The sequence below is a fragment of the Ooceraea biroi genome, chromosome 9 (genome assembly GCF_003672135.1).
Source record: "Ooceraea biroi isolate clonal line C1 chromosome 9, Obir_v5.4, whole genome shotgun sequence".
NCBI lineage: Eukaryota > Metazoa > Arthropoda > Insecta > Hymenoptera > Formicidae > Ooceraea > Ooceraea biroi.
The window spans coordinates 12,737,011-12,763,659 of NC_039514.1; the positions used below are offsets into that span (position 1 = coordinate 12,737,011).

General features: G+C 39.0%; 1 protein-coding gene across 2 annotated transcripts; it reads right to left on the reverse strand.

The window, feature by feature from the left end:
- Nucleotides 1–1,331: 1,331 nt before the first annotated feature.
- Nucleotides 1,332–24,295, reverse strand: LOC105279547 (putative phosphatidate phosphatase). 2 transcript variants are annotated; one of them, XM_011339405.3, is made up of 8 exons: nt 23,782–24,295; nt 16,478–16,629; nt 11,670–11,774; nt 11,210–11,415; nt 7,135–7,192; nt 6,529–6,705; nt 6,247–6,348; nt 1,332–1,795 (listed from the first exon to the last, which is right to left on the reverse strand). In XM_011339405.3, the coding sequence occupies exons 1-8, from the start codon at nt 23,843–23,845 to the stop codon at nt 1,703–1,705; spliced, it is 957 nt and encodes a 318-aa protein (XP_011337707.1). In that variant the 5' UTR covers nt 23,846–24,295; the 3' UTR covers nt 1,332–1,702. The 2 variants fall into 2 exon arrangements, with proteins under 2 accessions (XP_011337707.1, XP_011337708.1); XM_011339406.3 differs by lacking the exon at nt 1,332–1,795 and adding an exon at nt 3,102–6,157 and having other exon boundaries at nt 23,782–24,291.
- Between the last annotated feature and the right edge of the window lie 2,354 nt (nt 24,296–26,649).

Below are 26,649 nucleotides of genomic sequence, written 5' to 3' on the forward strand. Positions count from 1 at the left end.
CTGTTGTAATCTCACTCATCTAGAAATATACGTAATCGTGTCATTTATATCCAAACGTATTAATTTATAAAATAAAAAACATAACGTAAGAAAAACTAATATAATATTTGAATAAATTGTCATATTTAATTGTAATAATATAATTGTTAACAACTATACACGTGAAAATCATTGATATCTTACATATTGTTTGTAGTTCAGATATCTGTTATATTTTTGGTTATTGTTGTAGATTTGTTTAATTTGAATCATGAACACAAGGCACAAAACAAGGCCGCCTAACAAAACGAGAGAATTTGAATTCTGAAGTCCGCGTAAAAAGAGCATCACACTTTTTGAGGTTAGAACAACCGATAAAGTACAAGTAATTGCGTTACGTAGAAGATAAGGTACGAAAATAGTTCTTTATATGTAATTTTTCTCGTGATATAGCAACATGTTATCTCATTACACTGATTGGCACGTTTGAATTCATTTTCGTAAAACTAAATCGAGCACATTACACGTATCCACAATGTATTGCACTTGTTACGCTCACTGTTTGTACCTGTGTGCTGCTAAATCTGCTGTTTTATTACGAATCAAGGATTCAAATAATTTGTAAAATACCTACCTGTTAGTTAATAAATATTATTGAATAATGTTTTAAAGTCATAACATTACAAGTTGCGACAGATTAAAGTTTTGAATTTAAGTTTTAAATTGTCAAAAACGTATGTTTAATATCATTACTAAGAATTGTGTAAAAATGGATGGAAAAAATTTTATTTTAAAAATTTACGTCAAGTATCGTATCATCTTTTGTTAAATTATGTTACCTAATATTAAGAATTTAGGATGCAGTTTACTGAGCACTATAAACGTTTTAAAACACTTTCTATTTTTTTAAAGAAGAAAACGGATAGAAAATGTTTTAAAGCATTTATAGTACATAGTATAGTATAGTAGTGCATTTATAGTGCTAATTAGAACGAGTTCGTAATTACAGAATTTTAATTCAGAGTAAAATTCAATTTTTAATTTAAATTTAAATTCTTAGATTACTTCAGTTTGTTACTTGATTATGTTTTCCTAATAATATTCTTAAGATTATCTATCTGCATACTTTTGTGCGAAAACATGATTTTTGCGATGCATATTATTATATGATAAAAAATAACGTTAAAAGATTCGTATAAATGTGAAGAATTATATCTAACAAAATCCTAAAATTTATTAAACTACGTTCAAAACTTGCTGAAATACAAACTTTTCCATTGAAAACACGCAACTAAATTTATACTAATAATTCTTGATAAGAAAATTTTATTATAAAATTTTATTACCTTTTATTTATACATGTATGAACACATATATTATAAATTCCTCTTATATAAATTTGTACACACATCTTTGACACTACTTTTCGTAAAACTATTCTTCTATATAATATCTATTTCCATAAAATTCATAATTCGATAATATTTTTAATAAATTATAAACTTGTACAGGTACAATGGACATACAAAAAGAAATGAGAGGTAGACAGATACATATACATTTATCTAACAATATATAAGTATCTAAACTGCAATCAGCAGTTTTCAGAGTTCAAAAGATTGATATTCTATTCTATTCGCGTAAAGAAGATTTAAAGACAATTTATAAAACAAAGCAGAATTAAGCACGTTACATTTATCGTTATATTGAGTGCTCCAGAATTCTAATTGGGACCACGTCTATGCATGGAATCTTCTACACTTGTATTGACTCCGCCGTATGTTTGCATTCCAATTTGCAGCGGGCTCGATTCATCCTGTAATTAATAGAAATATCTTGTTAGATTGATGAAAAATAAAAACTCTTATTCACACAATCACGAAATTAAAAAGGAATGATATATGAACGTTACACATAAAAACTGATATGTAGAATATGTTATATGTTACTCATAAACCATGCAAGCTGCACGATTACGTTATAAAAATTATTATACAATTTGTATAATGTATACGTAATGCAACTCATTTAATGTGTTATATAATGTTAAAAAATAACGTGTGATGATTGAATGTATAATGTATGATGTAAATATATATATACTATGGTATAATGTACATTTTTACAATTATTTATTTCAATGCTTATTAATTATACTCGTATATTAAAGTTTAATAATTTTTTAAAAACGTATTTAAATGAATATAATTTGAAGTTTGAATGAGTAAGTGTGTGCATAATCAAATGCATCATCGCACTTTACGCACAAAATAAATACATGACATGAATACAAGCGTGATTAATAAGTATAATGCGTTATAAGCGGTGCCGTAATTAGCCCATTGAAATTATAGATGATTTGTCCGTAAGCAACCTGTAATGCGGCATTACGTAAATAGAATTTATAACACGTGTACATGCACATACGTTGAAGCGATTTATTAATATCAACAATCATTGCCAAGCTCACATACTTACAGTTGCTCCGTAATCAGTTAGAAAAGCAATTCCAATCTACTCTTATGCAAAATGGCTTGTCTATATCTGCATTTATAATAACTATTATATTATAATATACACAGATATATGTATACATAAAATTATTAAGTAAATATAAAATAGAATATCTCACTTTGAAGCCCGCATTAATCACAGATATTATTACGGTTATCTGTTTCGTGTTTCGTTTCAAAAGAAGCAACGTTAATTTCACGTGTCACAGATGATAGATAATGTAACACGTTGAAACACGTTCATGAATAGCAACTCGCATCTTCGTTCCTCTCGCGTGTTCTTTGAATTTCACACTCGTCGAGAAAGCTATATATTTTTACATATAAAATTAGCAGAATGACCAGTAGGCCTAGAAATACTTTCTGTACAGCTGAGGCTCGCACGTACAGATAATCTACTGCTGAGACGGACAGCTACAGGGATTAAATCGGCTAAATGACTCGCTTAAACATTGATCGTAAATAGCTTGCCGGCCGTGAAAGGTGCTCGCCTTCTGCCTTGAGGGAGGATGCGGGACTTATCTTGAAGCGATCGCAGCGGGCGGCAAAATCGTCCCTCTTTCTCTTTCTCTTGATGATGTGAATGTAAATCAAGGACGCAACACGACGTACGATTCATAATTCAATAATTTATTCCTACTGTACAGCATTTATCGGCGAAGCTGCCGATGCCGATGTATAATTGTTGATGTTATGCGGAATAAAACGACGACGGGAGCAACGGTCTCCGACGCCTGGTTAAAGTTTTTACAAGAATTGTAATGTAAATTGCGTTTTCGATGAGTGTATTTAAGCGCAGATTATACGCTGAGAACAGTTAATAGAGCAACGTTGGTCTCGTAATAGTATGATCCCATTTCTACCGTTTGTATCATTTTGTGCTACTTCTTAATGCGATCAGATATACGTAATCTACTCGGTACGTATAGCATATCTAAAAATAGAGAATAGTAACTGATTGTTTAATCGGATCGAATGATTCTCAAATTCACGACAGATAACGTGACCATATCATATCATGGTTCGATTTTTACGTAGAGATTAGAGCGTTCAGATATAGATTAGTATTAAATATGTAAGGAGTTCTAGATATTCCCATTTTAATTTTCATAATTAATTTTTTAATGGAGTAAAGTTTCTCCTAAGAGAAACTTTAAAAACAAAAATAATTTATTACAAAACTTCTCAGTCTTCAATTTTAAATACTTTAGTAATTAAATCTGAAATTATAGTTTCAAAGGAATAAGCGATATATTATACTTACATTCGAATGAATACTAATGTTTTATTACGATTCATAAATTATAAATGCTTCGTTATTTAAATCTGAAAAAAATTAATTAATTAAAAGTCTATTAAAGCCCGTAAATTTAAGATTGTGAATTAAAAAATATTGTTTAAACATAATCGTATTATTATGCACGCGAAGAAGGAAACAAATATTAATAATATTACAAATAAAGTAGAATGTCTGAATAATTAAATTTTCACGGTCACAATTTTCGGAGCTCTGCTCTCGAATCGAGATAACGAATAATTAAAGATCCGACTATATATATATATCTATATCTGATACTACATATATATGTATATACGGAATTTTTATACATATATGTAACGATGTGTGTGTATATATATATAATAATAATTTCCTATAAAATAAATAATCTCTTCCTATATGTATGTATGTATGTGTGTGTGTGTATATACATATATCAATGTACGAACGCAGTTTCTCGTATCGTGACTCTATAATGGTCACCAAATACTTTCAGTTAAATTGCAGTAGATTACCATCATACATTTAATTACAATTACAATTCTAGAGCACCATATACCATGTATTGTCTACACTAATTAAATATTAATTCCATGATTAATAATGTGTGCATCTTCCGTAAATATTCGCGTATTGGATAACGTTGTAAAAAGTCATTAGAAAGTCGACAAAATGCGATAATTCCTATATCGTAAGAATACGCATCTATTAATTTATGTATAAATTCATAAATAATCTTACATTCCAGCAAGAGACTGATCAAAACTAAACAAAATCGACAATAAACGACAGTATTCTTGTTATAAAAAGATAGATGAATTAAAAACAATTATACAAAATCTATTTTATATTAACTTTTTTTATTTAAATAGTTTCCTATAAGTTGCGTTTAAGTTAATTTGTATATATTGGAAATAAGAAAAAGTAAAATAAAATTTAGAAATTATGAAACTAATTCTTAATTAACTCGAATGTTAAATATTTACATAACATTCGTAGAAATAATCTTTTGCAATTGATTTTGTTAAATATTTTAATTAAATAATATTTTATTAAATAATATTTTAATTCATCTATCCTTCGTATATGAATTCTTGAAATATATCAAATAATATCAGAAGGTGCCATAAGTAAACACTGTCGCTATAACACTACGTCATCGTCAAGTCGTTATCACTGATAATTCATAGTTACTACTCTCGCGGCGATTGAGCCACAGAAGTAGTCACAGAAAAAGATCGAAATCAAATAAAATCTTAAATATTATTAACATCTCTTTCCGAGAGTCTCTTTTACAATCTGTACGCATCATAACGTCTGTGATTCTATTATAATCTGCTCTGCAGAATAGGCCAACGTATGTATAACACGGTAAGAAAATTTAATCTATTAAAAAAATATAATCTAGTACGAAACTTTCTTGAAGTACTGTGCATACTTCTTAATGACACAGCATAATGACACAGATATGTCGTTCAAGTAATAAAATAAAAAATTACATAGATACTAATTAAATCATGTATCCTAACGTAATAAAAAATAGTATTTTTAATCGTCAAAGTTCCATTATTCGTGATGTAATGTATTTTTCCATTTTCTTTCGCTCTATCTTTCGATTCTATCATGTTAAGCGTAAAAGTACTAAAGCACCGATCCGCCCCGTTAATGATAAATACATTATGCAATTAAAAGAAATAAATACATCCTCTTTATCATCTATAAAACATCATATAAATATATCGACTATACAAAAATAATTTTCGTCACGTTTTCAACCAAGTATCAATCAACCTTTCGCAACGGGCGTGAGATATTCTGATCTTCCGCCTATTAGACGCGAGAGACGTCACTTGGACGGGACGAACGTAGGCTTCATAAGCGTACATCTATTCTTTCAGCACTACTAAAAGCTGAGAGACAAAGGCGTAATAAAGTAGAAGGAGACTTTCGCTCCTCGCTGCAAAGAAAGTAGTATACCGCGTTCCACAACGGATACATTTTACATGATCGGTCACACAAAGCTCAACGAAATAAAAAGTATTCGCAAAGCTCCAGCTACGTCGCATTTCCTTGCTTTCCTTCTCTCGGTCTCTCCCTCTTCATCTTTTTTTCTGTATAACATTCACAGAGCGTTGACGCGCGCTTATACGTAACAGTGTCAGGGAAGAAAATTCGGCAGAGATGCGGTACTCGTCGAGAAACGGTCCCAAAAACCGGCAGTTTACTGTCTTGGAATTAGAAAAGTGGTTCTTGAAGGTCTAAGACTCGGTCGCGCTAAGGAGAAGGTCCGGCTGGCGAAGGTTGTACGCCGACGTACACGTCCGGACGAGATCGGATCTGACGCTGTCCGAGAAAACCGGGGACCTTCTTAACTTCCCGGAGCCAACTAGAAGACAGTCACGGCCTTGTTGCGGTCAGCAAGCGAAGAGCGAGCTCATTAGGTCAACAGTTGCAATTAGCAGTGCCATTATTCACCTGTGTGCCACCGACGCCGGTCTCCGCTTCGTAATCGGCAGATCGGTGCTTCTCCGCGGGACCAGGCCTCTCCTCTTTGAAGAGATCTGCCACACATAGTGTCTAAAACACAAGCAAGACTTTAGTTTGTAGATTCTTAACTTGAAGAGTAGTCCAAAATATTAAGACATTTAATTTTACAACTTTAAGAGAAAACTGTTTTTCATATATTTTGTTATCATCTTTCGATATTTCTTTTAATAAATGACATGCAATAAGAATTGACTAAAGTGATGTACTTACCACTATTAAAGCGCTAATCGCGCCGAGGGTGGATCCAGCTAGTACATCGCTCCAATGGTGTTTGTAATCGGAAACTCGCGTCATTGCCGTAAACCAGGCCATGAGCAAGCAAAGCAGTTGAAGAAAATTTTTAAGCAGTTTACTGCCTTTCCATTTCATCCTCAGTTGAAGATACATCTAAAAGGTACCAAGTTTTTATTTCACAAAAGAGAATACGATTATCGGGATATTTGACATAAGAAATTTGTAGCTATTGTAAATTTATTAGACACATTATATTATAGTAATAATATAATAAATAATAGTAATATCAGTGCAGTGATGTAAGATGAACACGATCGACTCAATTTTCCCATATCTGTAATTCAAACTAGTTTCGTAATCACCGCTATCATTATCACACTGACTCGATTACGAACATGCATCGATCTGTAACATCCTTAACGTACATTAAATTATGCAAATCGGTTTTTACGATCGAAGATCCCGAGATCGTGCGCGGATCGACACGCTCATATTAGGCCGATGAATGATTACGCATCCGGCCCGTACGTATGCAAATCAATGGTAGCACACAACGTGTGTGTAACTTAAGAACTTACTTACCGCAAGGTAGAGCATGGTGTAGGCCGAGAAGGATGAGTGACCGGAGGGGAACGATAATCTGAAACGATCAATCGTGCCGTGTCAAATAAATCCCATTTATCCCGGGTATTGTGCAGGAGGATAAAAGAGAGAAAGAGCGAGGGAGAAAGAGCGGACGAGAGGTCCTAACTCTCTCCTTCGCGATCGTGATCGTCGCGTACACGCGCGTAATGGCCCGCTATTAATTTTATCGCGATTAATTCCGGGGCGTGTAGCGTGCCGATTACGATCGCGGACGTGCAGAGGCTGCACGTAGCCGTGGGACGGGGAATACGGAGAAGAAGGCCGCGCCGCGGATCCCACGAGCAAAAAATGCCGGAAGGGCGCAAGGGAGAGATTCGATACTTGTGCTCTCCCCCGTCCGCTCCCTCCGCCGTGAGATGCGCCGCTCGTAAAAAGATCCGAAGGACGTGCTGCGTTAATTAGGACCTGCAGCACGGCGCTTGGCTGTCGGTTCTCCGTTCGGGACGGGGTTGAGTCGATCTCTTACGGTTATATTAATCAACGTGCAATATCGTTTCCACGAGCGCCACTTGAAAAAGATTTTGCGGAAAGCTAAACCGCCAATCGTTCCGTTCTTCCGTTTTTTCTGTGTAATAATTAAGATAAGCCGCGCTCTGGCGCGTCATCGGCTACTTTTTCTGAATAATCTTACGTCATTCGTCCGAGATTAAAGAGATTTTAGATGTCGAGTGTCGGCGGGATCTCGTATGTACATATATCTCTCAACGTTGACATTATAAACTCGAGGGTGTAACGATAGGGCTCACTAGTGGCAATCAAGGAACGAAAGCACGGCCACCGTTTTCTCGAGTCCTCTAGATTCCGCGCACTTATGTAAGTCTCGAGGATTTGTGGTAGATGACATTGGTAAATGGACGGGTCAGTAAGGGCCATCAGAGTCCTGCGCTCCGCCCTTCGTTTATTCCATCTTCCCGTCTTTCCTTTCTTCTCCTCATTTGCCACGGTCCCTTCGGCTACCACGGACGCACGGAGGACGACGGAGGGCCCTGACGGGAGGGACCAATGAATGAATTCTCTGTATGGCATCCCGTCTCTTTATCTCGTTCCGATTCCTCAAATCTTCCTATACGTAAAACTGTCTCTGCTGCCAGCCGCCCGCGCGAAGGGCAGATGACGATACGGTCGAGTACGCGCGTGTACTTGGTACCAAAAGGGAGTACTCCGGCCTCGTTATAACGCACAGACCGTCCCTTCTTTTTGTTCACTTGCACGATAACACTCACTCGACCGTTCTCTCTCTCTCTCTTATTCTCTCTTTCTGTCTCTCTCAAAGAGGAACACGAAAGGAAGAAAACGACAGAAGAGAAGAAAGGCGAACACGCGTGACGTAAGCTCGTATAGTGCTACTGGCGCGGGCCCCCGATTGCGGACTCCGTTTTGTGGACTCTGGAACCTACCGCGATCACCGAATGCGGAGAGAGAGAATCGAGGATGATCCCTCGATACGGCTCTTTTCTCGGGCGCATGGATAATCTCGCGAATCCGGGTTAAGTTGCTTTCGCGCGGTTTCGGCGCGATCACGGAACGGTGCTTGGCACTTTATACGTGCGTCGGGAAGATGTCAAAAAATTGGAAAGTCTGCCAGGTAATTTTCCGAAAACCGGTATACTTCCCCGAAAGCATTTCTATAATAGTCTGGGAAAGTTCGATTGAGTCTCTCTCTTGTCTGCGGTCCATCCATGTGAAACCGGCCTCGCTAGTCGTGGATGCTTATTTCCACAAGTCGCGTTTCCCTGTGAGTTCTAAAAGATAATGACATATAACGTACGTCGGTGCACGTTGGTGGGCTCCGAGTTATTTCGAGTAATAAAGCGGCGCGTAATTCTTCGCACGTTTCTGCGTGCGTTGCGCTCGTCCTAGAGCCCTATCTCTCGCGGTGTCCCTTTTTTGCTCTCCGCACTTTGTGAATCGTGCGGTAAATTGAAGACGAAAATCGCACGCGTGCCAAAAGGAGAAGCGACTGAGACGTTACGGAAGATCTGCCCCTTCGCTTCTACTAACGCGATTCACTATCTAGCAAAGCGCTAAAGTTAGTTACGCGTTGCTAATCGAATTTTACGTTGCGTCAGGCAAATAATGTGTTCTTCGTACCGTTTTCCCGAGGTAAATTGGTGTTACCTTGACAAATTGCGGAATCTTCCATTTCGACGAAAAGCCGAGTCACACAATTAAATATAGAAACGTAACATTAAGGGCCGATTGTTCCAACTTTTTGGTAAGTTTTACCCGACAGGTACTATATCTTTATCTCTTTTTTAGGACTTATCTGAAAAGAGACAAAGATATGCTAAGTTAATTCCGGTAAATTGAAAAATTGCACGTTTGCTCGACCGATAGAGTGCAAGTCCGGCCGCGTGGAAAAATGGGACGAGGGATGGGAATCGAACGTGCGAATTTTCGAATCATTGGTAATCGCTATTGTTAGTTAACGACAACAAGAGGGGTACGGATAATTCGAGCGTGTAATGGGGCTTCCGTGGCCAAGGGAGAGAAAACGAAATGAGAAAAAGAGAAAACTGTACGATCTAACGTGAATCTCGCTCGTGCGAATCGCCGGTGGAGCTCGGAGTAGAGCGCTGCTCATTGTCATTCGCCACCGTGGCTCTTTTTGTGCGCGCGCATATCCGTTAAAACCGGCCCCCGGGGTACGTGTATCCGGGACGCGCAAAAAGGTTTCCCCACTGGTCGTGCGACAAAGCCCGCACACGCGGAATTCAGGAAGAGACACGACAAAGCTCGAGTTTTGCCAGAACTAAATGGAGAGCGGCGTTAACGATGTTAACGAGATCTTTCGGATGTTTCTGAAGAAAATAAGTTTCAGTCAATTAATGCGCGCACGCGCGCGATTTAATCAATGATTTTTAATTCGGTTAAATTCTTTTTAAGCTTTTAGATTAAATTCTGTATTAATGCGAAAATATCGAATAATTTCTCGTCTAGCTATCCGAAGCAATTTGTATTATCAAATCCTAGAAATTCGTACTTTTCGTTTCTATTGAAAAGTCAAGTTTCTTAAGAGATCTCCTTTTCGAATTTCCGATCCGTATGCAAAACGAGCAAGCAAACGTAAGCGAATACCGCCACAATTAAAAAGGACGCGTATAAATAACTCGATAAGGAGAAGGCGGGAGACAAGCGGGCAAACGACTGATAATCCAATGAGCGTTTAATGAAAGTCAAGCGTCGGCGTATCGAATCGATTTAAAGCGACAGCCACGACCATGTCTTTCCGCGTTTGCCCTCTCTGATTACTGCAAATTACCGTTGCGTTCTCGTGTTTCATAAACTTTTCCCTCAGTCTCTTTCTCTCTCCCTCTCTCTATCACATTGAGGCCCGCAGGCTGTTAATGAAGTAAAAATAACGTAACGCGACGATCTCCTCCCTGCTTCTCCATTTAATCGCACGCTTTACTCGTGGCCCGTAATTGCCGACGCAATTGTTACCGTCACGCAATCTAAACAGCTCTCGGTTCGTGTTCTCAAACACCGCTGCTGCTTCGGGGTATTGCCCCGAAGATCTGTTGGTTGGTTGGCTGGCTGGCTGCTTCGCCGCATCCGAGACTGAGAATAAAGCCGCGAAGAAGCCGCGAGACGCACATATCGGCGCCATAAAACGCTAGTTGTCCTATCATTCCACAGCGCGCGCGGTCAAACTTTATTGATTCATCGCGAGTGGAAGTCCACGTCACGTCGCTCACGCGTCATCAAGGAATATCATCCTTTAACAGTTAGCGAAAAGTAGCTTTTCCCTAACGATCAAATATATATTATTTTTAATCTAGTAAAAATTTTTTATACTTTTTTTATAATTTTACAGGCGGCATAGAATGTTTTTATAATTCTATGACGAATAATCTATGCGTTGCACAGATGGATACACACATCAAGAGACACGTATGATTCGAGATCGAGAAGCTGGATAACGCTCGTGTTGAGGATTAAGACATCATCGCCGTGTAAACCTGATGAGAGAATTGTGAACTAGTTCTCATATCTCGAGAGGGTTTCTTACCTGACTTCCTTTAGCATCTTGGCCGAGATCGAACCCACTGTACTGCATGTAAACTTCTCGATATATCTGTGCTGATTCTCAGGCAGGCTGCAGTTAACTTCAGGTGCACAGATTTTCATAAAGTGCGGTCGTAATCGGCCTATGGTGTATTTAGCGATGTCCGTGGTTAAAACAGTACAGGCTGCGCCGAATCCGAACACACCAATCTGCGCGACACGTTATTTTTTTACAATAAAAATAATTTTATAATAAACATAGAGAAATAAAAGTCGACGCGGGACTAATTATTTTTATGTAGTCTCATTAAATAAAAGTTAAAAAGAAATTGAGGCTGGTCAAAAATTATCAGAGATCTTTAGTTTAAAAAAGATATTAACTTAAAATTAATAATAAAAACATATATAAAATTTTAAGGAAAAATTTTTAAAAAAGATAGGTAACACTTAAAATTGAAGCAAACCTTTTCATAGGCGTTCCATAACCACGGAGGTATAGTGTATCCGAAAAGCACTCTTGCCGTATGTCCAGAATGGTATCTCGCATATAGGAACTCTCCTATAAGCATCTGAAAAATCAATCAAAATTAATATAATAATAGATACATCATAAATGTAATAAAAATAATACGGGAACATTAAAGATATTAAATAAATTTATGCACCTAATATTCATTGCTAAGAAGAAATATTTACATCGTAACATACAGTATTCAGACAGGAAGACATATTGTAACATCTAGTATTTAGAAAGAACCTACGCGCCACTTGACTATCGCTCAGAGTTTCCTTCGAGAAGGACTGACTCCAATTTCGTGAAAGAATCGGCTCTCAGGCATCTGACAGACCTGGGATAGCTTGCACGATGCACCTGATACGATCTCACACATCGAGATTGCTTTACAAGCTTTTCAGCCTGTAAGAAAATTCCAAAGACTCAGTCTCTCTCTCTCTCTCATTCTTTTCATCTCTCTTCCTCTTTAGGATGTACCGATTTGACATGCTCCCGGCCAAAGCCGGGTTAACCAGGCCAAATCCCAGATAAAGGTCGCCAGGTGATACGAGCCCGGGTGCACGAGGCATGCGTGAATGAAATACGACGGTGAGTCGCGCGCGACCGTCCGTTTCTACCTGTCCTGCCTGGACCTTCCTCCAATCCTGGAGGAGCGTGTAACGTTGGGCGCGGACAATCCGTTTTGCCTGCGAAGGGAGGTAGATAATAAAGAGGCGGCCAGCTCTCTGCGAGAGGCTCGCGAGATCCCTTGCCGAGTGGAGAATAAGGACGATGAAGGGGAGAACCCTTCTCGGATTGCCGTCTCGTACGAGGAATGCGCCGTACCTGTAAAACGTATAAAACCACGCGTTGGAACGCCGAAGTAGGAGGTACGAGAGATACCGGTGAATAGAGACGGCCGATGTCAAGATGAAGAATACGGATAGATAGCTACAAAAAAGTATCTATTACTTAGCCAAAACGTCAAAAACGTTGGACATCATCGATCAACTGCTAATTTTTTTCAGTCTATCCAGACAAAATCGCAAAGAGTTTTCTATGGAATAATGAGAAGTTCTATAAAATAAATAAGGTATAAGCGAATAAGAAACAAGAACGATATAAAACAATCGAGTAACATGCAATAAACAAGATAAAAATAAAATTTCGAAAAATATCAATTAAAAAATATTGATGTACCGTTTGTCCGCATTTAAATTACCGAAGAGACATTTTATTCTCTCGTAGGAAGACATCGCACATCAATTGTGCAACTGAATATCTCTACCAATGAATAGACACGTTAGGGGAAGGCGAAAAGGATAAGCTGCTTATTATTTCGAGTGCTATAATTTGTTTGAAATGTGGTCGGTTCCTCTTCTCGTGAGCTCCGAATCGAGCGTGATGGATTAAATCGTGCAGCCTGGAATTATCTGCTTAACGCAGAAGCCAGATTGCCAGTAGATAACTATGTATGGCTTTATGTACGGATAGCCGGTGCATAATAGCTGCTTCTCGACGGGGCGATCAATAGCTGCGTAAATACATGGACCATTCCTATTCAATATTGAGATTCTTGAATAATGTCCGACCTGTTTATTTTGAAAGCATAGTCAAACTATGAGATTTAACTGACGAGTTCAAGTACATGACTTGAAATGTAAATTTCAATGTAAAACGGCGCTTATTCTTGAATGACATTTGACTGACATTTCATTTTCGACGCTTTATCTCCAACTGTCACTTTCCGATTCTGAAATATCAATTATTTTTCAATTTCCTCAAAATATTTTTACCTATTCTATTATAGCAAAATTTTTAAGTTTTAATTTTTTCATTTTTTTCGGGATGGATAATGCGCTTCATAATTTTTAAGGTTGCCTAAAGTTCAGCTTGAGAGAGAGGGTTTGTATCTTCTTTATGTGTAGAACATTCGAGCTGGACCCTTCTCGAGGAAGAACTCGTCCTGAAGAAAGTCTTCGAGGCAGCTACGCAACTTTCGCGACGCCGCAAGATAATCCCACGCGCAAAGAAAAGGGTTGAGATTTATCTTGGCTTTGTTCGCGATAATTTATCACGCGCGCACTCGCGCGCGGTTTATCGTGTTAAATTAACAGCGCGAGACGTGTATTCTCCCCCGCGATGTAATCACTTCCCATTTCCTCCCAGCGTAAAATACGCACGCCCGCTTAACGAAGTAAAGGCGATTGTGGAATCCGAGAAGGATCCTCTTTCATCTTCTGCTGCTGCGTAAATAAGCGTGCGACTATATCTTACGCCAGGAGAGAGGAAGCCCTACACGCGTGGCGTGGCGGACGAAGCCATTACTCGGATAGATGCTATTTACCGTTCATTTTAGTAATTATACCTGCCAGATTTACGACAGCCACGGGAGAATGGCACGTTTATGAAGCGCGCAAAGATGGTGGAAAATAGAATGTTCATTAACTATGTGCACTGACCTATGAAGTACGTGACGACGAAGAGTAAAATGTTATCGAAATTAATTAACTACACAGTAACTGGCAAAGAACTCTCTTCTCTAGAGAGACAACTTCTTTTTCAGATTTCCTAAGGAAAAAAACAGTATATTTGGATAACAAACTAAATAATGTAAAAAAATCATCGATATGTACATTATGATTCAAGGGATTAAAAATAAAACTGGAAAAATTGGAAGTTGAAAATTCACGATTAAAAAAGCTCATTGTCTTTTTAGATTTGGTACTTAAACTTGTATCATCTGGTACAGAATCATCGCGTAGAGCAATTTGGGCATAATTCTCGCGAACATGCGACGCACACTTGCTGCGAAGGGAATTACGGTCTTCCTTTAATCTCTCATTATATTATAATCTCTTTGTGCTCTGATCATCTTTTGACGAGACTAACTCATGTGTTTATTCTCTCTCTCTCTCTCCCCTCTTCCTCTCTCTGCTTCTTTCTTTCTGTTCTCCTCTCGTTCATGCACGCACGCACGCATGCAATCTCATGTGCTTTGAATTATGCACGACGTTCGAAATTATTCGCCCTGCGGTGACAGCGTTAATTCGAACTTCATGCGACGTGAAGAGGAAAAGAGAGCAAAAGAGCAAAGCGAGGTACCTGAAGTTTGAAGAGTGGCGAGCCTTTTTCAAGGCCTGACATCGAAATGAGAATCTCGAGTTCGCTAACAAAAACCGGAAAAAATCAAAAAGGTGTTTTATACACGTGCGTTACGGTGAACCTGATTATTACCCGATGACTTTCGAATTTCCTTTCTCACGAGTTCTCTTATGTGAATGAATGTGTAAGAAAGTTCAGGGATTACGACCGAAGTTGAAGAATCGTGTAGCAAGGCCGAAAATAACCGGAACTAAACCAAAACGAGCGTACTTTTTATTTCTATTTTCTAAACATGCGGCAGTAAAACTTAATTTTGGAATGATCGACCGCGATCTAATATTAGAATGGGTATCCATACAGTGGAATTCGATGCATTCGTCGAAGCTGGCTGGCACGGATTTCTAAACAAAGTTCGAGAGTAAGAGGAAACACGCGAAATCTCGAAATAGGCGCAAACTAAACCCCACGGAAATGTGCCGATCGTCTGAAACGACAAACGAACGTCACGTGACGGCGACGTATCGTGAAAGATCTCTTGCCACGCCGGCTACAAACTGCAAACATGCTTCGCTTCCTTCAGTGACCGACAGTTCCTTCGCTCCGTCTGTACTCGTCGGTGAAGTGCAATTCTCGAGGATGCAAATAGAGAAAGTGCACGTACAAGAGAGGTGGTCCGCCATCTCTATCTTCCTCTTATCCTCCTCACGCTCTCAAAGAGCTCGGCAAAAATACTCGACGGGTCGACGGTACACGTGCACCACTTCCAGATACCGTAAATCGATTCCCACGACCACCGAAACTCAACGAGCGCACTTTTCTCTGCGGCCGACCCACATGTGCGGACAGCGGGCGATCACTTGTGTGCTCCGTATTCTTAGACGCCACCTTCGTCGTTACTTTTCTCATCTAGAGAAGGGTGAGAAGAAGCCTGAAAAGCGGCACGCGACAAGCCCTTCAGATCGCTCGCGATCGCATCTGCTACTGATCATTCGGACGTGCACAAAGCACTCCGCCGCCGTTACGGAATGACACAAAGACACGACAGCAGGTTCGAATTTTACTATTCTCCACTTTTGCTGCAACAAAATTTCCAATCACGTTACAGACAAATCCACTGAAATGTTAATTGTTGCAATGAAGTACCTGAAATTGTTCATTTAGTATGTACACGGAAGTATGCGGGGAAGACAAACTATTCTTGAATAAGAATAAAACTGACATGACCGTTACCAATATAATTTAGAAAGAATACCTATGATAATTTTTATTTTACGGAAAAACACTATCTCAAGAATAAATTCGCAAAAGAATTAGCGAGATACACTTGCAAAGGAGTTGCGCAACAAATGCACTTTCTGCTAAATATAAATAAATACAATAGATAATTGCTAAGATAAGAATTGTACAAGAGAATATTGCACCAGTATAAGAAATGAGAACAACGCGCTAAATCAATTCGCTAAATGGCGATGGCATCTCGATGTGCACTTCTGTCGAGTCGTACGAGCAGATAAATGCACGCGAGAGAGAAAAGAGAGAGAAATCGCAGCGAGGCAGATGACATCTTCTACACGTAACGGTGGATCGTCAGGTGATTTCTCTCGAGTGCGTATATCGTGACGCGCGTAGATCATACACGCAATCTCGCATACCTAATCGCGAACGATGACTCACCGTGCATATAGGGAGGAAAAGTCCGACGACGTAGAGAGCCGCACTCGTAACCGTGGATCCGTGATACGGGTAAGAGAGTGACTCATCGTTGCAGAAAAAGCCACGTTTGTACGGTTTGCCGAACAGGAAGAACATCAACACCGCGATGCCCACTGAAACAAACGTAGAGAAAAACAAACTCATTACTACTGTGTACCCAATGCAGTCATCGCAATAATAAAATCGTCATCGAGTCATCGATCCCCGGTGATCGACTAATCGGGAGTGAACGTCGGCTCGTGAACTCCGAATTAACATGCAATCTATTGTACTTGTTGTTGCGGCAACGCGACAATAACGTTGTGCTTTCACCAATTAGGATGGCATGCACTGTCGTCCAATAGATTGTTTTCAATAGATGCTCTTTAATCTTCGACCGGATCGTCGAACCTCTTCTATTACAGCATACTTCTGGTGCAAATACCTCTTGGAACACTCAGTGACGCACTATATCGTACTACACTTATGCGTTTGCACATTCTACATGCTCGATCGCTTTGATATACAATTTTTTAAACACCGATCTCGATCGCGTGGAAAAATTCGCCGCAACACGATAATTACGGGGGTCCACGGAATTAAAAATATAACTGGATTTTATTCTGTGCACGCGCGAGCGATATGTCGCAGGATATTCGAATGAAATTACTTATACTCGGTTATAATTATTGTAACAACCTCGTTACCACGGATGCTGTTAATCTCTGCTATTTGCGGATACCATTCTCGTAACGATACTTCTCGTGAAGAAGACTCTATCAAACGCTCGAGGATCACGTAGCTGCTGGTTATTAGAGCTCGTTAAAATGAAAATTGTGTATCATCTAATTATCGATCATGTTTTCTGCTCGATCACGGCGGTAGTTTCTTTTTCTCATATTTAACATGAAATGCGCTTGCACCTGTCGTCGATGCATATATTAATGACGCGCAGTTTTGCGGAAAATCCGCGGGAAATTACGGCCACCTGTCAGCTCTGTAAATTTGTTCGCATACGTTACAAATAATTGCACTACTATCTGGAAAACATAGGCGCAGCTGGTTATTGAGATAATTGTGACGCCGTTTTCAGCAAAAACAAAATGGTACGCGCAGAGCAGCGGTGGGACTTAACTGCTCGTACGAGGTCGCTTATTATTTATGTAGCCCGTCGACTGTGTTTTGCAAGCCAAATTGCGGCCCCGAAAAATTCACAAGCTGCAAAAAAACATTGCATACCGATATCGACATAGTGCGATCGAGATCTCTCACGTTTACTTGTTTTTCTTTTAACGGCAAAGTTGAACTGAGAACATCATGAATTATTTATCGCGTAAATTTTAGAATGTTTCAAATTAAATATTTATCAGTTTTTACGTGATATTTCGTAAAAAAGCTTGCAATTCTGTTTTTCGTTTAAAACGTAAATGTTATTGAATTTTTAAATACAAGGAAATACAGTTAAATTTATAAAAATACAACGTATTCTCATCCATAAGTATCGCAGATAGATAACTTATCGCTGAATTTTCTCAAGAAAGTATTAACATATCAAAACAATTCGATATCTTTACTGGGGCGTAGGAGTAGGCAGCAATGGTTGCGTCATTTTTATTAATTCATAATCATGAGCACCGCCTAATGGTCTCTGCGAGAATCAAGTATGAAATAAAGCGTAAAAGAAACTCGCGACTTATTTATAGCTCATTGCACCCCTCTTTCTTTCTCTCTCTGCATTACATAATAAAAAAGAATAATATTATTACCAGTCGTCAGACGTAATATCATTTGTGATACGACAGAAAAGGGTCAAGAGCGATTCCAATGGATAATAAAAAGCAATTTGTGATTGCTGTTCTGAGAAGCCCCAGAGATAATTAAAACCCCAAATCTGAAATTGCAAATATCGTAAAAACATATTTTAATATTATTCCATTTTTACAGGTGCTTACAGAAGTAAATGCGTTTTGCGTTCGTCACGTCGTATTTATAACGTTGTATTTTAGTAACACATATTCGAGGAATCGAGTTGCGTTATCGATCGCCGAAGAATTCGTCGTCGTCATCATAAATTCGATATCATCGCGAATATTTTACTTTTTTTCCAGATGATACACGGTAATGTTATCGTACGGATGCAACGTATTCAGAGTACAGTGACATTGTATTGCATAATTGCTGATAATGTATAATATATAACGTAAGCGTATTTTTCATGGTGACAGACGTAATACGCGATTATGCGTATCGCACTATCGACGTAACAGATTTAGACCCGCCTTGACACCCATTTATAGTATAGGCATTCGCGTTTCGTCATCATTACAGATTTGTACATCAGCGCAATACCAGATGACTCAACGCGAAGCCGATGGCCTCTTCTATCTGCCGATAAAGTAATTGTATTTTTCGATAAAACCATAATACAGTTTCGCGGAATTCCGTCTTTTCACTCACGTCGTGAGTAAAAGTAAATACAAATAAGATATTTAAAATGTTTTTTTTTCTGTTACAAAGTGTGTTGTTTATCCCGACATTTTATCTCATAATCATTTATCGAATCATATAATGACTTTCATTCATCTTTTTATCAATATTGTCAACTGAATATTTAAAGATTTCTTTATATAATAAAGAAATTAGAAAATGATTGAGTTGACGCGGCTTGTCTCTTTCGCCAGTGAGTATATTCAATTTTCATAGGTTCGAACGTTCTCATACTCGTTTCGCGAGAAACTTTACTTCCCCAGAACATAAATCTGGTTTTTTCACCCTCTCTTCGTGATAAGTAAAAGTGCCTTCGACTAGGAGACTGTAATAAAAGCTCGCGAGCCGTTAAAACTTTGAAAGAAAGATTTCGGTAGTTAAAACTAGTTACAACTCAAACTGGAAATCTTTCAATTTCGGAATATTAATGTTATTTATTAACGATATTATTAATGTTATTAAAAATATTTTTATAGTTAAATATTTTCGATTGTAACTTACGACGGACATGAACACTTGCAAATTATTACAACTTCGTACATTTATTAAAATTTCAGCTAAAATATGTGACATATATGGTAAGTCATTCATGCTTAATTATTTTAATAACGCTTAAAAAAATTCTTCTGATGCATTTATACTGATTTTCAAAGGATAAAGACACTTTAATTCTACAGTTTGTGCACATCTATACATCGTTTTGTTAATATTTGATCTGATGAAACGTCGAAAGCATTCAACGTGAACTTCGAAAATACTTTGCTTGTCGCGAGAAGAGGCTTGCAACAAAGTATTTTCCGCGTGCTTATAATAAAAACATTATACGCCACTATAATACATCTTAATTATCGCGTACTGCTGCCTTGCAGTTGGTTAAGGCGGTATTTCCTTATCGCTATCTCCACGCTGACTTCCATAATAAACATAAAAAGTATCATACATGTACTGTCTGTTCTTATCAAGCCGCTTTTAAGTATTATCGGCGCGTGCGACGTTATTTCAAAAAGAATTGCAAAAAGACCCGATATTTGAATGCAGCACGTGTGTTTTTCAAGGTTTACTTTTATTTAATTATTCGAACCGTCATTGCATCTCATTATCGCCTCTATCATTATGCTAAAATCTGCAAGGAATAGATTAATCGCTAAAAAGAAATCTCGACAGCGAGAACTCCTTCGAGGACGAGCTACCTACGAGGCGTCTCCGCTACCGGTTAGACAGATTTACTTCAACGTAACACGCGCTATATATCACGCGGACAATCGCCCGCATAAATTTGCCCGCGAACGAAATTGCAATCCGCAATATATTAACCGGAGAGGCAACTGCGAAATACAAACACCATAAATCTTCGACCGATCGACGCGCGAGAAACAAAGAAAACGAATAAACCAGAGAGAAAGAGAGCTGGACAGAAGAGGCAGAAGAGGGAGAGATAGAGGGAGAGCAACTATCCCAAAATAATTATTAATTCCTCGCGCGGTCAATAGATAATTGAAACGATATACTCGCCTGAAAACGAAGGGAAAAGAGGGGTAAGAGAGGACAGGTTCTAATTTAATAGACTTATGTATATTCATCGGGGTAGAGGGTGCACGCGCGCGCGATTCCCGCAGAGTCGGCTCCTCTAATCGACACTTATCTCCTCATGAATGGACTCGATACACGCTCGCTTTACGAGCGGCGAACCAGCGTCGCAGGTTTCGAGTCTTTTCACAGCCTCCTCCTTTCGACCGATCGCCACTCCCAACGAATGTTGAAAGGAACCGATTATTGGCCTTGGACCCACGAGAATTTCGCGCGACACGTCGGAGTGGATCGGCAAGCGAATTGATGACTCTAAGCAAGCATGCCGAACGTCTCCGCGTGTTCGCACTTCATGCATGAATGTGCGTGCCATCAAATGGTAAAAGTTAAAAAATCTCAGTCAGCCAGAGACCAAGGTCGTCTTGTCGTAGGCGGCCACGATGATCAGTTTGAACTAGAGAGCGCACGTTTATTTTTACGTGCGCATGTAAGCGTGAGAACGTAGGTGATCCGATGAGTTTTTTCCCCGCGAAAACGCTGCACGAGAGTGGATTATTTGGTCCATCCGACTTGACTCGTGTGCCTCGCGAACAACGCAATGGTCAGGAGTTCAATTGTCGTTTCTCTGGGGAGAATTTTCGTTTGTGAGCAAGTGGGACAAAATAAGTACACTCGATACGTCTATACATGTATATAATGTAGCAGTTAAAACATGTGTCCTCAAAACGTCGATTGCGCAAGCGGAAACGTCCAAGGACCGTTTTTCCCTTCCGCCTGTTTGTCGCGAACTTGCCGACACGGTGCATGGTTTCATGCAATTTCCTTATCTTGATGATAAATGAGGAAAAAAATTTCAGTATCAGCGACTTTTATCGTGAAAAAACCATTATGACGTGTGCAATTAAAACCAAGCATCTAAATCAGAAATCCTCAAATGTAATCGTAAAAGTTCACGACAATAACGAAATTATTATCAGTTTTTTTTGCTCAAAAACAAATTCGAAAGGATGGTGTTTCGGCACAAGTAGATTGTTTAAAGTCAGCAAGCTTATTTGCAAAAGAAAAATCGCCTAATCAGGCTGTACAATCAGCGCTAAACGATCTGTCCTTTATCAAGCTCAATTTATAATACATCATGTGATAATTACTGCAAGGTAGCTTGCATGATGCGTTGTATGTGTTGACATGAGCAATATGATTATATAACACTCGACTTGAGAATCGGACATCTAAAGCTAAATACGTAGCCAGAGAACCACGCAGGCGCCGCATCGTCTCGCGGAAACTATGTCGCTGGCATCGCGAGATGAAATCGATCGAGTTGCAACGATGTGATTCTATCGCAGCGTACTCGTGACGGTGAAACATATCCTCGAGAAACGTAGCAATGTGTGTTGACTAATTGACATGCCGTTATTCTGATAAAGGTCGATAACGATGGAAAAGTGGAATGTTTCCCCCCGCGGAATGGATCCGAGTTACATGTCTTTTTTGCACGATTACACTGGCTCGAGTGCTAATCCGTTAGATTTCCCGGTTTGTCCCTTTTATCTATTTTCGCGTTATCTGCACGTGCAGCTACTTCTACTTACGTTATCATTAATCCAAATGATGACGAGCATGGAAATATACGTGCGCGTACTTATGGCAAAGATGAAATTTTCAGAGTAGCCTCCCACGCGAAGGGAGGCCATAAGTAACATTGAGCAGGCCAAGATTAAGCCGGCCCATTACAATCTTCGCGGTGTAAATTAAGGGGATGCTGGAGTTGCTAGTGAACTATTTTTTCACTATAGCGATAGTAATTGCAGTTTCGAAAATTCTCTTTATTGCTTGTGCAGAATAAAAATTCCTTTTCCACAAATGAAGTATAGATAGAAAGAAAGCCCGCTCTGCAGGACTTTATATTCAAAATGGAAAAAAGTTAGAAAAGACAAATGCAAGTTTTTAACTTTTTTCCATTTTGAATATAAAGTTCTGTAGAGCGGACTTTCTTTCTATCTATACTTCATTCGTGGAAAAGGACTTTTTATTCTGCACAAGCAATAAAGAGAATTTCGAAACTGCAATTACCATCGCTATAGTGAAAAAATAGTTCACTAGCAGCTCCAGCTTCCCCTTAAGGTGATCCTGGAGTTGCTAGTGAACTATTTTTTCACTATAGCGATGGTAATTGCAGTTTCGAAATTCTCTTTATTGCTTGTGCAGAATAAAAAGTCCTTTTCCACAAATGAAGTATAGATAGAAAGAAAGCCCGCTCTGCAGGACTTTATATTCAAAATGGAAAAAAGTTAGAAAAGACAAATGCAAGTTTTTAACTTTTTTCCATTTTGAATATAAAGTCCTGCAGAGCGGGCTTTCTTTCTATCTATGCTTCATTCGTGGAAAAGGATTTTTTATTCTGCACAAGCAATAAAGAGAATTTTCGAAACTGCAATTACCATCGCTATAGTGAAAAAATAGTTCACTAGCAACTCCAGCTTCCCCTTAAGGTGATCCTGGAGTTGCTAGTGAACTATTTTTTCACTATAGCGATGGTAATTGCAGTTTCGAAAATTCTCTTTATTGCTTGTGCAGAATAAAAATTCCTTTTCCACAAATGAAGTATAGATAGAAAGAAAGCCCGCTCTGCAGGACTTTATATTCAAAATGGAAAAAAGTTAGAAAAGACAAATGCAAGTTTTTAACTTTTTTCCATTTTGAATATAAAGTCCTGCAGAGCGGGCTTTCTTTCTATCTATGCTTCATTCGTGGAAAAGGACTTTTTATTCTGCACAAGCAATAAAGAGAATTTTCGAAACTGCAATTACCATCGCTATAGTGAAAAAATAGTTTACTAGCAGCTCCAGCATCCCCTTAAGGGAAGGGACTCCATTAAAACCCAAGTGCTGTTACATTCCGGAACGGATAAGGGCTAAGATCTCGCCTATACTCTCAAAGCAATGTTTCTCTTTCTCTTTCTCTCTCTCTCTCTCTCTCTCTATACATATTTACCTCGTATTTTCCTTTTAACAAGCGGACAATTCGCGGAAGTCTGCGGCGCGTAATCGCCGGCGGGAGTGCGGTGCTACCGCCGCAGACAAACCGCACCTGCCAATTCCGAGGTTAAAAATCCCGCGCACGCGCGCGCGCTCGGACATCAAACGAGCCGCGCATCGCGGCGCCTCGACTGTCAATCTCGCCTGGTGTTTGACGCGTTTGTCAGCCCGGAATGCGTCGGCGACGATGTCCCACGGTTCTGCGCGCAGAATTTCTCGCAATCTTTCACTTACCGACGAATATGCAGAGGAAGTCCATGATGAGCTTCCGCAGTATCAACTTGGACGATCGATCCATGCTGATGACCCGCTATTCGTTGCAGCGGATATCGCGAAACGTCAAAGGATGCGGACGATGTTCAGGTAACTCGAGCACGTCGTGAGACGGTGATGGCGGTGACGACAGCGATGATCGAAAAGTGATCGGTCAGCCTCGCGAGGAAGCTGCGCTCGGGGACAACGAGGCTGTGCGATGAAGCGGCGCGCGAATCGGTTTCACGAGCGTGGACGCGCACGAAACGCAGCGCGCGACACGTCCTACACGCGCGACGTTCCGCAGCGGACTGGCCGACACGGTGCGCCGGTCCGTCCAAGCTGCTTCGTTCTCCCCTCTCCCTCTCTCTCGTGCTTTTCCTAGATTCCTACTTTCTCCCTCTCTCTCTTTTTCAATCAGGCGAATGCGATGGGCCGACCGTTCCGATCGAGATCCGCTCGACGACTAACCGGTGATCGAGAGACTGCTGCACACGTACGCGGTGCACGTGTCCCGAACCGCTGCGCGATCGCTCGCGAATAATGGCACGTAAACATGGAAAATGGAACAACCCCGCCGCGCGCGTCACGTCGGCGCGCGATAGCGTGGAGAAAGGGCGGAGAAAGGGGTGCGCGCGGTGCATCGCGACGAAAGTGCGCCGGGCACGAGCTGCGCGATCCCATTCATGCATGAGTCAACTTCATCAGATGTCATTAACCGTCGTTAACATTAATCGTAAATCATCGGATCGTTTTAGCTTTCTTCCAATTACCGTCCCTAAAATGCCATGCTTACGACAGTCGAGGGTGAGACGGAGAGGGAATAGAGTCAAACGTGCAGCTAATAGAGAAACAGATAAAATAGAATAGAATACCAGGAATAGACGCATTATCATGAGCGCTATTACATTGAGCGTGGCTAACTCCTTCGGAATGTCAAGTTATTGTACATTCTCGGGTCGTTTTATGAGCTACTTTACTTTACGGATATAAAACCAGAGCGAAGATACGTACCGAATTCATAGTAAATAACAATAACTAAGGCCCAGTTCCGCAACTTACTTTAACCGCCCATACAGCACGAAAACATTTCAGAAATATTTCAGAAGTATTTCATCTAACGGATGAAAGCATCTCATAAATATTGCAAAATGTTTCTGCAACAGTTATGAGACAACTCCGGAATAGCAAAATGTCCGCGACACCTGCATTCAAAACCTTATAGAAAGGTTGCTGAAAGGTATAGATCAATCTGCAACCTTTCTGAAATATTGCCGAAAGATTATTAAAATAGCTGAAATCTTTTTGATATATTACTAAAGGTTAATTGAAATAATTTTGAAACTTTCCTATGATGTTGCACACAAATTACAAAGCTCTTATTAAAATAAATTGAAAATACTTCAGAAATTATATTTAAATTTATTATACGAGTATTCAGAAGATTGCAAATACTAAAAAGTTATAATAAAAATTATATATAAAATGTATTTATTATTTTTATTGTACGTTTTTATTTAATATTTGCAATCTAATTAATATAATAAATATGATTTCTGAAATATGCTTAATGAAAAAAATACATAATATATATAAGATGTATATAGATATGTATATATATCTATATATATAAGATATATAGATATACACATACATAGCTAAACCAAGTATTCACAAAGTTTCTCTTTAAAAAGCGTGAATTGGCACATTGACAAAGAACCATTCTTATATTATATATTTTCCTTTTTCTTCCTCCAAATAGTTGATTAAAAGGAAAGAATTATATAGATATATAATTCTCTGTTCAACCAACACTTATATTTGAAAGAAAAAAAGGATACGTGAAGATAATGCATTTTTTTGTCAACTGGTTAGCTTCACTAAAGATCGAATACTTGGTCTAGGTATATATATATATATAATTTTACTTTTTACAATATTCACATTTTTTCAAATTTATTGCATGTGGTAGGTTTTAGAAACATTTCTGTTGCAACATTTCATATGACATATTGCGGAATCCTTTCAGAAATGTTGCATATGAAATGTGAAATCTTGAAATGATTTTAAAACCTTCCTGAAAGCTTTCTGTATTAATCGGTGCTGTATGGGCGGAGTTTAATGGAGAATTCACACATGTAAAATCTCTAGAAAACGAACTCTTCTGTTGGATTGAGTGTCATACATCGGGCATCGGACATAGTATGAATTCTTCATTAACGATCGTTAAACTCCGGTTAAAGTAAGTTCGCGAAGTTCTGGAACTGGGCCTAAACACGTAAATAATTTACTTATTCTTATACGCACAGTGGCACGACACTTGTCACCTTTCAACTGCAGGTTATTAACCTAAATTTTCTTATCCAATATAAGAGCGCCTCTTTTCTTTTGATATGGTAACAGATGCCGCGAATATAGAGGAGATTTTCCAAAACAAGAGCAGATAAGATTAAAAATGTGAAAGCGAAGGCAAATATTTTCGGTGCAAACAGAGGCGCCCTTATCCATTAGGCTACCTCACCTGCATCCCTTACCGATATTTGCGGGGAAAACACATTAGGGCGTTGGTAATCAAGGTAAAATGCCTACACGAAGCATAACCATAGATTCAGTAAGCTGAATGTAACTTAACATAGTCTAATCTTCACAAATGCACATCTGCGGGCATACCATACTGTTTATTGTACGTGCGAAGGATCGTCCCCGCAATTTGATTTGAGCTAGACTATGGCATTCCATTGCAACCATCTTGAATTACGATCTCGAAAGCGAAAACAAAATTATTAGGAGTGTGATTTAGTTTTGAGGGTTTTGCAACGGATGGCTGTAGTGTCAGTTTGTTCCAATAGC